The sequence below is a fragment of the Babylonia areolata genome, chromosome 8 (genome assembly GCF_041734735.1).
Source record: "Babylonia areolata isolate BAREFJ2019XMU chromosome 8, ASM4173473v1, whole genome shotgun sequence".
NCBI lineage: Eukaryota > Metazoa > Mollusca > Gastropoda > Neogastropoda > Buccinidae > Babylonia > Babylonia areolata.
Window position 1 is genome coordinate 22,507,747 of NC_134883.1, and position 14,680 is coordinate 22,522,426.

The window sequence follows — 14,680 nt, forward strand, 5'->3', positions numbered from 1 at the left end:
ACAAAAACAAACAAACAAAAAAACACCAAAAAACATCCAACTGTATATTTAGATTGATGTTCAGTAAACAGCATATATTTGCAGAGATGTAACTTCCTTGCTAAGCAAAATAGATTATCATTTTATCTAGAAATGAGAAAATTATGAACCGACTTGTCAATTTGTATGATAAAAAAAACAAAACAAAACAACAAAATCTGAATGAAAAAGACAAAAATAACAGTACAACTACCGTGGAAGGTCCTATATTGCCTCTTCGCTTTTTCTTGTATACTTTCCGACTGGAAATGCATTGTCATAATGATTTACATGTATGGAAAGAAATGTTTTTCTTCTATTTGCAAGCTGAATTCGGTGTCGACAAACAAAAAATATGTCCAGAGAAATGTTTACCACGGAAACACACACACACACACACGCACGCACGCTCTCTCTCTCTCACAGCGCGCACGCTCTCTCTCTCTCACACACGCACACACACGAAAGAAGGATTATTACGTAGATTGACCTTTTTTCTTTAAACACACAAACCACTTTTAGGTATATATTGCAGCCTTAAAACACACACACACACACACAAACTCACCGACAGTAACAAAATCGTTGTCGTCGAGGACATCCTTGATGGGGTCATCAGTGTCCAGGATGGCGCCGCCCTTGGCTTTGCGGACCTCATACACCTTCTCCGGGGCGTAGCCGGAGCTGCCCTTGCTCCGGTAGTACCTCCGAATGGCGTCCTCCCCCAGCCATGACACGCTCTCGTTGCCTTTGCAGGGTACAGCGAACCAGTCACCCCTCACTCGCACAGACAGCTTCATCCTCGGGGCTCTGGGAGGGACGTGTGTGAGTTAGAAATAAAAACAAAAATTTAATAAAATAAATTGAAAAAGAAAGAAAGAAAGAAAACGAAAAAAAAGAAAAGGGTTCAGGCTTATGAATGATGCAGTAAACCACTCATTAATGTCCAACAGCCTTAAACGGACATCGGGGAAATGAATTTGTATCCAGTGTCTTCGGTTCGGTAAAGGAAGGCAGGGCTCATGTGAGTGAAAGGCAGCCACGTCATGTAATGCAACGCATACCAGGGATTTGACAAAATATTTATTACGAAAAAACCCAAAAAAACAAACAACCCCCCCCCCCCCCCCCACCCGACTAAAAAAAAAACCAAACAAACAAAAACGACATGTGTAAACACCCGTCAAACATAAAATAAAGCACAAATTGTCCGAAAACATACAAAGGAATGCTTGCATAGGCGCGCGCGCGCGTTCTGATAATTTTTGTTTTTTCTTGTTTTTGGCCATTGAAAAAAGTATCATGTGGAGCACTAGAAAATTTGATTAAAGAAAGACAAAAAAAAAAAAAAAAAAAAAAAAAAAAAAAAAGAGAGAGAGAGAGAGAAAGAAATAGAAAAAAAGCGAAATTATGTGTTCCACGACCTTGCATGCAAATGGGAGAGAAACAAGTGCTTGTTTCCCTTGCAGACTAACTTGCCGAACCAGTCACACGTGACCAAGACTGACAGCTTCACCCTGTGGGGTCTGGAAAGAACGGCTCGTGCGACCTTATTTCACAGAGAAACTCCCAATAAATTCTGATCTGGGAAGAAGTAGAGAAGATTTAAGTGTGACAAATCTGGGATGAAGTACAGAAGACGTCAGTCTGACAAACCTTGTCAATGCAGCTGTTGAGATTATTTTTACTTATCTGTTTATTGACGTTAATGCCATTTTGCAAATTTTATTTGTATTACTCTTTTTGTCACAACAGATTTCTCTGTTTTGTGTTTGAAAAAAAGAAAAAAAAAAGAAACAACAACAAGAAATCACATCACCAAGAACTAAGACGATTATCTCTATGGGTAGTGCAGTCATGATGTAACGAAAGTCGTGACTGCCTTTTTTAGGTTTCAATGATTTGCACATTACCCGTATTTTCATCAATGGAGAAAGACTTCAATGGTTGGGTCTTGTTTTCTGACTTTTCATTCTGTTGGGATATGCTGATCCACAATTGAAGCCTCGTGTTTGTTTGTTTGTTGTTGTTGTGTGTGTGTGTGTGTGTGTGTGTGTGTTTTAACACTGAGATGTTTAAATTGCATGGGATACTAATTTTCATTTGGTAACAGAATGGCTGATCACTGGGATGGATTTTTTTTTTACAGCTGACATTAAAGTGTCACTGGAACCAAAAACTACAATACCCACATTTTCTGATATTTTATGATTAACTTTTTTCAGTGTGCAGGCAATTTTTATTTATTTATAAAGAAATGAATAATAATAATAAATAAAAACAGATAATGTAAATCCACCATAATAAAGAAAAATGCACGGTATATGGTAAGACATGAATGCATCCATGACAACGAATATGGATTAAAAGTATTTGGAGGATGTCTACATAATACAGACACAACTAAAATATGTCTACGAAATCTTGAAAATAATCATGAACATAAGAAAGTTAATTAGAAAGCTGAAATAAAAACGAAACAACCAGCACAATTTCGGACGAAACGAATAGCTCCGCTTGACGAGCAGAAGTAGCAACAGAAGTAGTTGGCATAGAACTAACAGCAGCTGCTTCTACCAGCAGCAGCAGCAGCAGTAGTAGTAGTAGTAGTAGTGGTAATACACTGGGAAAGCCTACATCATACAAAATAGAAGCAGAGACTATGCCAACAGCCAATAAATAATAAAGCTTCAGCATCTTACTGGCAAGGGGAAAAAAAACGACAACGTACAAACCACTCTTGTTTCTCTGGCGAGCTCGACTGAACTTTCCCGACACTGTAGCCACTGGAAGACTGATTGTGCAGGTAGTTCTGGGAGTCAGAGACCCCAACACCAGATGACAGTGAAGCGAAGGGGTTTGTGCTCTGTTCAGCCAATGGCAGTGTTTGGAACGACGCAGTGGCGTTCTAATTTTATTTTTTTTTTTTTTTTTTTTAAGATTTCTCCCGCTCACATGAAGCTTAACGCGGTGGCGTCGCCGCACCACTTTTATATAGGTTCCGTGGCGTCCAGTCAGTGACGTGGTTTTGATTAAAACCATTGCGTCTTGTTTATACAGCTCTGGCCTAAGGGTCAGTCAATGACCGGCTGTGGACAACGTACGTCAACACACGTCCAGTTTATCTGGGTCATTCGGAAGGTTGAGAGAGGGGTTGTTATATAGGTGTTGACATCTCTAGGGGAGAGGCCGGGGGTACGTGTGTGTAAACACTGTACTGGTGTTTGGACGGGGTAGACACGCATGCAGAATTCAAGCATGATCACACGCGCGCACGGACGCACGTACACACACACAGACATATGAAGAATCATACCCACGCATGCATGCGCGCGCGCGCACACACGCATACACACACACACACACACACACACACACACACACAAGCACGCCCACATTCACACACACACACACACACACACACACACACACACAGAACTCAGAACTCGAAACATTTTTTATTCAAGGATGAAGATTTTAGGCATGGCCTATTCTTCCAATCTGTCCTGGCTTCAGTCACAACAGCACACACATACTTGATGTACAGGGGAGAAAGAGAGAAGAAAACAAAATCGTGCCAAAAGGCAGATATGATAAAGTACACACACAGACGCAGACACACACGAGAGATCAGAGACAGAGAGACAGAGGATGTGAAAAGTGACATCAGGAATAGAGATAAAACCTTCCTCACCAGAAAAGAAAAAGGGTGGCTGCGATCCAGTAAAAAGTCAGTGACCTTTGATATGTTAAATGAATCTGTCCATATGACAATGCCGCCCTCCTGACCGCAGACAGAACGCAGCTGTGTACCAATAAAGAACCACTGACTTCACGTTTTTTATTGGCTCGCGTGTGTGTTAACACACAATGGGTTGTCCAGGTAATGACACAGTTTCGGTTGTCTGTGGTCCGTGTGTGTGTGTGTGTGTGTGTGTGTGTGTGTGTGTTAAATCATTTCATTTTCTCTGGAAATGCTATGTTGAAACCAAAGTTGGCTTTTTCTCGAAATCCTACTTACAATGTCAATATACTCTGGAGGGCACATAAAGAGAAGCCAAAATATATAAACATTTTGGTTACTGTTATATTTTAATTTCTTTTTAACAAAACTTAGCACTTTTGTCTGACATACACACTGGTTATTAGCAATCGTTTTAATCATTTCAAGTTCAAAATGGAAATAAATTCTTTTGCTTACCATGAATGGTTATATCTCCCTGGAGCAGCGAAATTATGCCACTGAACCAATACGACGTCAAGTTTTAAACTTTGACAGATCTTTATCATGATTGCAAAAACAATGGAATGCCGATCGATGTGGGATTGCTTAACATATGGTTTCCAGCAAGCAACTTTCGGTTCCACAAACACTCGATTCTGATTGTGAGCTCTAGTGTTTTCTGTTTTGTTGATGAGCAGAAATCATACGCAAGCCGAGCCTTGAAGGCTTTGCTTCTCGTTGTCCATGTACGGGGTCAGCCCTACAGACAAGACGAGTTATCGTTTGGAGCATATTTCTGCAATCTTGAAAAATTCTAGCACACATACACACATGAGCGCGCATGCACGCACACACACACACACACAATCATACACTCAACCATATTCATGGCGCACGCACTTACCGTACGCACGAATGCATGCACAAACATGCGCTCGCACACACAACTGTTTACTGTAGACCATCTTGAAAGCCAGCGAGCAGAGGCTGAGGGTAGGGTGGTGGTTACAGAAAGTGTCTGACTCCTTATGTTGCACTGACTGTGCCACACATTCTTACCTCCATTACAACCCTATACCTCTCTGTTTTGGGGCGTGTATGGGGGCCAGTTACAAGGGATAATATATATATAGTGGAGTGATGGCCTAGAGGTAACGCGACCGCCTAGGAAGCGAGAGAACCTGAGCGCGCTGGTTCGAATCACGGCTCGGCCGCCGATATTTTCTCCCCTTCCACTAGACCTTGAGTGGTGGTATGGACGCTAGTCATTCGGATGAGACGATAAACCGAGGTCTCGTGTGCAGCATGCACTTAGCGCACGTAAAAGAACCCACGGCAACAAAGGGGTTGTTCCTGGCAAAATTATGTAGAAAAATCAACTTCGACAGGAAAAAAACAAATCAAACTGCACGCAGGAAAAAATACCAAAAAAAAAGAAAGAAAAAAGGGGTGGCGCTGTAGTGTAGCGACGCGGTCTCCCTGGAGAGAGCAGCCCGAATTTCACACAGAGAAATCTGTTGTGATAAAAAGAAATACACACACACACACACACACACACACACACATATATATATATATATATATATAGACCGTGTCTTGTAGTTTCTAAGTGCAGGTTTTAAGATAATTCTAGAACGTCTGTCTTATCTATATGCCTGATTTTTACTTTCCGTGTTCTGCTCAAGTTGGTTATTGAGAAACATTTTCTTTAGTGGAAAAAAAGTCCCTGCCGAGCAAATGGAAATTCCTCCTTGCTTGAGTAGTGGATTATCTCTGGGTCGCAGACAAGAGCGGGTAGCAAGCCTGATGAGTACTCTATGAGTGCGAAACAGCTGTCGCTTGCTGTGCAAACCATATTTCCTTTTGGAGGAATGAGCAAATGAGAGCTTTTTTAATCACCACCCCACTCCAAAAACAAATACAGTTTTAAAGGTTAAAAGGTTAACCAAGTTTGTTTTTTGGTGTGTTATCTATTACATTCTGAAAAAAAGAAAGACATCTGGACCTGGATTTAATCTATAATCGCATAACATGCATCATCCAGTGAGCCCAACAGGTCATGGTGCGGTGTCCAGCTTTTTTAAACTTGGGACTGGCTACCAAGATTACACACACACAAACACACACACACGTAGATATATATATATATATATATATATATATATATATATATATATGTGTGTGTGTGTGTGTGTGTGTGTGTATGAAGGGAGGTAGGGGTAATGCTTGTGACACACAGAAACAGAGACGGATAAAGAAACAGACGCCATATCGGTAACATCATGAACTCACTCACTTTTAACACAATCATCTTCTTGCAGCGTCGGGGCTCGCACGCACTAGACATGCGTGCACACTTTCCGGAATTACTTCACTGCCAATGTCACATTTCAGCACCAATCAGGTAGTGGACATATGTTGTTGAAATGCGACCAGATCATGCGTCTGTTTTTTTAAAAACCTACTGCTCTGAATTTTCTGTGGTAGATCAGGCCATATTTCTTTCACAACGCAGGGGAGGAGGAGGAATTTTGTTTAATGTCCCGTCACACATATCGGTGATTGAAGACATTTTGTTGAAGTATTTATGAAAACATTTGAGTATTATCGGTTAGAAGGGGTGGGAGATGTGAATGAATGGAGGGTTGGGGGGAACTGGGCAGATGAGCGTGAAATGAGGGTGAAATCTGAAAAAAAAATCTAAATTACAGGAAATTAATTAAAGGACTTCGTAAAAGAGAAGTAGTTAAACTGACAAGCGAAACAACTGATAATGAATGCAAGAACTCAAAAACATCAACGTTCTCAGTCACTTGTGAAGACACACTTTCGTGTACATAAGGCTTCATCAAGCTACAGTAAAAAAAAATATATGCTTAATTGTCAGGTTACTAAAGCATATGCACTTGACATTTGAACAATACTTGACCCGTAATGAATTTGATAATAGTCTGAGAGTTAAACTCAGAATTGGTCTGCGAATCGGACCAAAGTCTGAGAGAGTCAACTGACGAGGTTTTAGACTTGAATTCAAGCACCTATAAAAGTCTCTTTCTAGTACATTGCTTATTTCCTTGTATGACAATGGGCAATATACTTTTATACTATCTGTATGATTCTTTGCTCCCCTTTTTGCTGCCCTGTCTGCTTGGTCGTTATAAAGGAATCCAGTATGGGGTGGTATCCAACAAAAATCAACATTTGCAGCCTTCACAAATAGGGAGTGCAATAAATACCTAATTTCAAACAATAAATCTTCTCTTTGATTATTCTCAAAAAGGAGCAGACTTTTTAAAACAGATTGAGAATCAACACAAAATAGGAGGGGAATCCCTAGCTATTCTTAGACGCCAATAAATTTTCTCTTTGATTATTCTCAAAAAGGAGCAAACTTTTTAAAACAGATTGAGAATCAACACCAAATATGAGGGGAATCTCTAGCTATTCTTAGACGCCATCTTTTCTGTAGTTCCGGCATCAGGGAGTGTTTCACTCTAAACAGACTGGCGGTGAAAGGGTTTTAAGCCCGTGTACGGGCAATGTCAAGGACAAGATGACAAGCCTCAACCCGCCTCCATGGAAGACACTCTCACAGGTCTTAAGAGGATGTTGGCACACAGTTTCCAGTCGAGACAGGCAAACAGTGTCAGCGAAGGAGTGAGACCAAGAGTGTTTGGTTATACAGGAGGCTACGTGTCTGTGAGGCGCGGCAAGTGGGCCTGTTCTGTCCAGTAGTGTGTATTTCGAAGATGTGTGAACATATCTGGAGTAGGCATCTAGTCTGGCCTCTATGAAAATGCCATGTTGAAGGAGGCGAGATGTTACCACTGATCAATTCCATATGTGTGCCATCGAGCATGGAGTCAGAATACCCTACTGTACACGGAGAGTATATACACACGCGTGCACGCAAGCACTTTATTGTAGACAGTGGCTAAAAAAAAAAAAAAAAAAAAAAAAAAGTAAATAAATAAAAAAGAAGAAGAAGAAAAAAAGTCAGCCCTGACATCCAAAACTGTGTTCAAAACAATGTCTGTTTACCTGGTTCTGCTTCTTAATAGCCACTTAGGTATCTTTTGATGTGTCGTTTGCAGTCCATACTCATTCTGAATGAACCATACCTCGACATTGTGCAGTTAAATTTTCAGTTCTGTTTACGAACACATGTCGACAAAGAACGAGTTTTTGCTGTGTTCCTGTTTCTGTTTTCCGCCAGTATTTTGTGTATTAAATAATTATGGGGTGTGGAATATCTCCATGATTGGTTTATCTACGTGTGTGTGTGTGTGTGTGTGTGTGTGTGTTTAATCATCTATCTTGTACGTTATCTTTCACTTTACTACAATCTTACGTACACTCATTTGTTTATTTTGTCTTTTTAAAAATCCATTTCATCTCAATATTTTACACAAACTGCCTGGGGTAGGCTCACAAAAGCCTCAGTGATCAGCGAGCTGGGTATATGCGAAGGTCGGGAAAATGCTCCCTTATTTCAACAGCAGATGTTGTGTAGCGTACATGTATATGGATCAGTCCGTACATGTATATGGATCAGTCCGAACGCTTCCACACCCCCTTGAAACTGAAACTGCCTGTAAAACTTAACACCCATGCATAAAGCACAGAGGTCTGCCTCACTGATGATGGAGTCTCCCGTCGGACGAATAGGCAGGCAGGCTTATCTGTCGGTGTGTGTCCTCATATGGGAGAAGACGCCGATTCTGGATGCGCAGCACTTCCCACAGGTATTGCAAGGGAAAACGTCTCCAGAAGTTGAGCCCTGCTTCCTTCGCCTCACTGATATTGTGACGATACTGTGACGCCAACGTCTGTATAAACTTGTGCTGTCAATAAAGGCTAGAGCCAAGAGACAGCTGGAGCTGTTCTGTTCGATTCACTCCGGCACCGGTCATCAATCAGGTGGGAGAAGCCTGGTGGCAACAGTTAGACAACAGTTTCAGTTTTAGTAGCTCAAGGAGGCGTCACTGCGTTGGACAAAACGCTACACCACATCTGCCAAGCAGATGCCTGACCAGCAGCGTAACCCAACGCGCTTAGTCAGGCCTTGAGAAAAAAAACAAAAAAACAACAACAACAGCTATCGATAGGTCTGCCGGGGTCCGCAAGATCATCCATGTGGGAATTGTGCAGGGGAAAAATGGATGTGGAACGTGGAAGGAAGTGAGCAGATACCTCGCTCAGTAGACAGTGAGGAGCTTAGTCGGAACTCCGGCCCTGTCCCAAGACTGACAGAAATGGAGATAGTTGGTGATGCGTTCAGCGATGCAGTGCCCCAAGGTTACGGATTCAATGGCAGTGACATCGATCAAAAAACAAAACAAAACAAAACAAACAAACAAACAAAACAGGTAGATATCACCGATTGTCAGTTTGGTCCATACTTTACTGTCATCACTGATGAAGACGTCTTCTTTCGAAAGATGGTTGAGCACTGACACACACATACACACACAGACATACACACACACACACACACACACACGCACGCACGCACGGACACACGCACACACACAAACACACACACACAGAAGAAACACATCACACATATACAATAAATATTTATACGCTCCCATAAAGACGACTTAAAGGTGGAACGACACACAAGGTTATTAATGTCAAGCACAATCGTGATAAGATTATCAATGTCAAGGACAATCATGACAGTCGGCCGGGACAAGCCCACACGGAAAACAGCCAATGGGATGGATAATAGGATGGACACACACTCCAGACTGTGCTCGAACATGACACGCTCGACGATAGCCTTACCTGTTACGACAAACGTCCGGGAACCAAAGGAAGTGGACCGACCTGTTCTATGTACTCTGAAAGTTTCGTGACGTTCAACAACAGCGAGCCATAAACACAACACCGTCCAAGAGCGGAGCATGGCTGCCTTCATGGCGGGGTAAAAATGGTCATACACGTAAAAGCTTAGTCGTACATGTACACACGTGAACATGGAAGCTACAACCCAAGGACGAAGAAGAAGAAGAGAGAAACACAAACATCCAGCAATGGCCAGACAAAGATCAGTGCCAGTGACGGGGTTTTCCTCAATATTGTTGATCATTGATTCAGACACCCCAAAGGATGAATGAGAACACACACACACACACACACACACACACAGTCGCGCGCGCGCACACACGCACACAAACACTACTCTTGGACATCGTATTTAGTTTTCTAAAAGAGAAAAGCAACCTGGCTTCCATTTACATCTGGTGAGGGAAAGGTACAGTGAGGAAAGGCCAGTGATCTGTTATCAGTAGGGGAAGAAATCTTCATCAGTAAATCCGAATAGAATATCATTATCAATAAGAGAATAAATAAACTGATACACAAACAAACAAACAGATAAACAAAGAAAGGAATGCTGAATAAATAGCAGACCCACAGATGTTATGAGACTATCATCCGTGCTCCAGAAGAAGGGTTTCATTAAATATCAGAGGCAGTATCACGGCTGAAAACTACAACCGCAAGGTGAGAATAGTCGGTTTGGCATTTGCTGGTATGTGGTAGGTCGGGGTAGGTTTGGCGGATGGTTCGAGAGCACCCGAGAAATATATTTCTTTTTATGAACGAACAAAAGAGACACGTTCAAAATATTCATCTGAACCCCCCCCCCCCCCCCCATTCCCCAGCACCCGCTCCCCCCCCCCCCCACAAAACAAACAAACAAACAAACAACAACAAAAAACCGTGAAGAATAAACACACAAGACACACACCCCTCAACAATTCGCACGCACGCGAACATACACACATTCACGCACACATCGCTCCTTCCCTTGTGTTATCACACCCCCCCCCCCTCCCCCCACTGATGTCTACCCACCCAACCCACTCTCTTCCCCAATCTCCGTCCCTCCCTCTCCATCTCTCATTTAGCAAAGTACACTTGATACACGATACAGGCGAATTAATTCAAGTCACGCTGTCCTTTTTCTTTTTCATGTGTTTTCTTTGTCCTACTTGTGTCATATGATGAGAACTGAAGTGCTTCCTCTCCTCCCCCCCCCCCAATCCCCCCGCCCCCCTTTAAAAAAAAGAGAGTTATACTTCTACTCTCTTTTTTCATCACAACGCGCACGCGCACAATTTCTCATTCCCGTATTTATCTAAATCTTAAGCGACACCTCCCTCAAATAAAAAAAATAAATAAATAAATATATATATAAATATATATATATATATATATATATATATATATATATAGAGAGAGAGAGAGAGAGAGAGAGAGAGAGAGAGAGAGAGAGAGAGAGAGAGAGAGAGAGATTATACACATAAATAAAACACGTTAATCTGGGTGAAAATAAAAACAAAAAACAAAAGTAAACGAGCGCGTAAAATAAAGCGAGTGAAGTTTTTTTTTCTTCGCGGGTTTGTTCGTCTTGAACCTCTAGCATGCACATATGCGCATCGCACTACCATTCCCTCCACCCCCACCCCCCGGCCTCTTGCCCCACTCCCTCTTACCCCCTCTCTCTCCCGCTGAGGAAAAACACATGTCCCTTTTTTAATCAAAGATAGAGCGGATACTGCCTTGTACTATTTTTCTTATTTTATTTCTTTCATCTTAGTTTTGTGGTTGATAAATGTTTGTGGGTACACGTTGTTGCATCCCTTCTGCTTTTCATCCTTCTTTCCTTCTGTCGTCCAGGTTTAGCGTTGCTTTTATGGATCTTCCCTGCTTCCTGGGATAGGAACATTCCTTCGCTCTTTGTTTCCTTTCTACTATTTCTGTTTCTTCAACGTCGTCTTTCTTCTGATCGTCAGCATTCGCACGGGCATTCACAGGATCGTCCCCCTCACATCTTCTTCATAAATCTTCACGAGCAGAGAGAGAGAGAGAGAGAGAGACAGACAGACAGAGACAGAGAGAAACACAGAGACAGACAGACAGACACAGAGTGTCAGAGAGACAGATAGACATACACAGAGTTTCTTTCGCTTTTTATCATTATCCCCCCCCCCCCCCCCCTTTCCTCCTATATTAATCTTTACTTCTCTGGCATAATAATAATTAATAATAATTATTATTATATTTATATAGCGCTGAATCTTGTGCAGAGACAAATCAAAGCGCTTTCGCGGCACCAGTCATTCACACGCATAATAAGGTTAGTTTACATACAGTTTAAATATATAGAGAGATACACTCCATGCAACTTTTCTCAGTAATTCGTGCATAATTGCCCTTCTTCTTTTCCATATATAGCACCATAGGCCTATGTCAGCCAGTCCTACACGTAAAACAATGAAACCAGTCATAATGGTACAAGAAGAATAGTGTACACGCAGTAACAAAATAGACAGACATACACTCCATGCATTTTTTCTTATTTGTTCTTGTCTATCTGGTACATATATATGGGGGAAGGGTGTGTGTGATCAAGAACAAATAAGATATAAACAAATTGTGTGTGTATATATATATATATATATATATATATATATAAAATCTCTCTCTCTCTATATATATATATATATCTGTGTGTGTGTGTGTGTGTGTGTGTGTGTGTGTGTGTGTGTGTGTGTGTGTGTGTGTGTGTGTGTGTGTGTGTGTGTGTGATAGAGAGAAAGAGCCAGCTCTAAATGTAAGACAGCGAAACTTGAGACAATCAGGTCAGAATGTCACAGGCAGTCTGGCTGGTAATTAACCGCATCAAGCTGATGGTGCGAAACTAACTATATGAGGTGATGTCGAAACTGAAGCTCTTTTTCTAACTTCCTTTTCATGCTGTAGCGCGTGCCTTATCTGCACTTACCAGTTATACCAATGCGCATCTTGCGTATAGTCATGAAGTTGTTCATCACCTGTGTATCCATGGGGCATTTTCGCTATTTTGTTTTCACACACACACAGTGGGTAACAGGCAGTTTTTAATTTGTTAATGTTTCAGGAATACCATGAAATAATGGATTCAATTGAAAAACGCCACATGTCTTTTTTTCTTTCTTTAGGAAAAAAAAGAAAAAAGAAGAAAAAAAAGGTTTGGGGCAGGTCGCGACGGGGCAGGTTGATGCGTTAGCAAGGTAGATCGCAACGAGCTGTCTCGAGGTGCCACTACAATGTCTCTAAGTGCCCCAGCAATGTCTCGAGGCTCCCTGGTAACGAAGTGCCACTACAATGTCTCTAAGTGCCCCAGCAATGTCTCGAGGCTCCCTGGTAACGAGGTGCCACTACAATGTCTCTAAGTGCCCCAGCAATGTCTCGAGGCTCCCTGGTAACGAAGTGCCACTACAATGTCTCTAAGTGCCCCAGCAATGTCTCGAGGCTCCCTGGTAATGAGGTGCCACTACAATGTCTCTAAGTGCCCCAGCAATGTCTCGAGGCTCCCTGGTAACGAAGTGCCACTACAATGTCTCTAAGTGCCCCAGCAATGTCTCGAGGCTCCCTGGTAACGAAGTGCCACTACAATGTCTCTAAGTGCCCCAGCAATGTCTCGAGGCTCCCTGGAAATGTCTTGACCTGGCCCGTTTCTGTAGCAAGCTATCCCTGTCCCTTTTGTATTAAAGTTTTCTTGATCAAATGGTTTGTCAACAGTTATCAGCTTGCGTGTGTGTGTCCGCGGGTGGGGTGGGTGGGTCGACGAGTTCATGAGTCAGTGTGCATTTAAATCAGGATGCTTGGATATTATCAAAAATATATGTTTGTGGATTAAATATGATGTTCATGTTGCTGTTGCCACTGTTGTTGTTGCTAGTGTTAGTCGAGTCGTGTTGTACACATGAGTGCACAGGCTGTGTTCAGAACCTTGCAGTAAGTGTAAGTCTTAGTGGATTGATGACTGTTCGTATGTTCGTTGAAAATCTGTTTCGTTTTCCTTCTGTAGCCTACTGCAGATATCTATAGTTCCATATTGTAGAAGAAGAAGAAGTAGTAGAAGGAGGAGGAGAAGAAGAAGAAGAAGCGAAATTTCACAGCGCCTATTCTCTAAGTATGGCTTTAGGCGCTTTACAGGACTCCTTCAGTTTGGAGGTTCTTATAAACCGTAGGACGTATGTAGTATGCTGAGTCCCCAGGCAAAACGCAGACGATCCTATTTAACATAAATTAGCATGAACGTATTAGCCGAAATTGACACCAGAAAGTATTTTTCATTCTCCTTGACACAAAAGTTGAGAAATATCACAGTGATTTCCTAAAAAAAAAAAAAAAAAAAAAAATCACATTGCTGATAAATCATTGTAAGAAAACATTTATAAAACAGAAAGGAAAAAAAAGACTGCTGGACTCATTTTTTAAAGACAGGATAAATAGGCGCAGAGTCAAACTCTAAAGAAAATAAATGAAATCACAATGAATCAAGGGGAACACACACCAAAGAAAGCCACCAAGGACCTCCGCAACAGATCAACAACTGACCTTTTGAACGCGACGAAAGCAGAAAGGTCCTCGACTCCAGTCCACAGAACAACTTGATTCGTTCCTTTAAAATTGACTTTAAATCACACGGTTCGTTTTACGTCGCGCTGGCAGATGACCTAAGACGACTTGGAAAAAGGACGCCCTACTTTTCTGGGGCCTATCTAAACGATAAGTTTTGGATGCGGGTTTGCAATGCGGGCATATAAAAAATAAAAAAAAAAGACACGAGTGGTAGGCCTACAATCCACCTTTCAAGTCAAGTATTAGGCTTAAATACGATGTACAGTGACACAAATCATGAACACGAACTAAAACCTGTCGACGCCACTCAATTTATTTTTGTTTGTTTAGCTTTGCATGGTTGCAGAGGACTATAAACAGTAATGGCGGCTCTCCAAATGAGCGCATCGTTGCAGACAAATCCGCATCCTTTGCAAGATGGCTGTTCATGAATTTAGTGACTGAATCTGTATCAAATCTGGAATAAAACAACAAATTCAATCGGGTTAAAGAGAAAGAAAAACGTGGATCACATCT

General features: G+C 41.8%; 1 protein-coding gene across 4 annotated transcripts in view; it reads right to left on the reverse strand.

Annotated features, from left to right (window-relative positions):
* The window catches only part of LOC143284658 (histidine ammonia-lyase-like), a 38,225-nt gene extending 23,926 nt beyond the window's left edge, over positions 1-14,299 (reverse strand). Inside the window, exons 1-2 of one of the 4 annotated variants that reach the window (XM_076591565.1) lie at positions 14,141-14,299; positions 587-828 (exon numbers count right to left, since the gene is read on the reverse strand). In XM_076591565.1, coding sequence (XP_076447680.1) covers positions 587-818 — 232 coding nt within the window. In that variant the 5' untranslated portion in view covers positions 819-828; positions 14,141-14,299. Of the gene's footprint in view, positions 1-586; positions 829-2,749; positions 2,942-9,144; positions 9,171-14,140 lie in introns of those variants that run through there. The other 3 variants (XM_076591563.1, XM_076591566.1, XM_076591564.1) reach the window with 3 other exon arrangements.
* Positions 14,300-14,680: the final 381 nt, after the last annotated feature.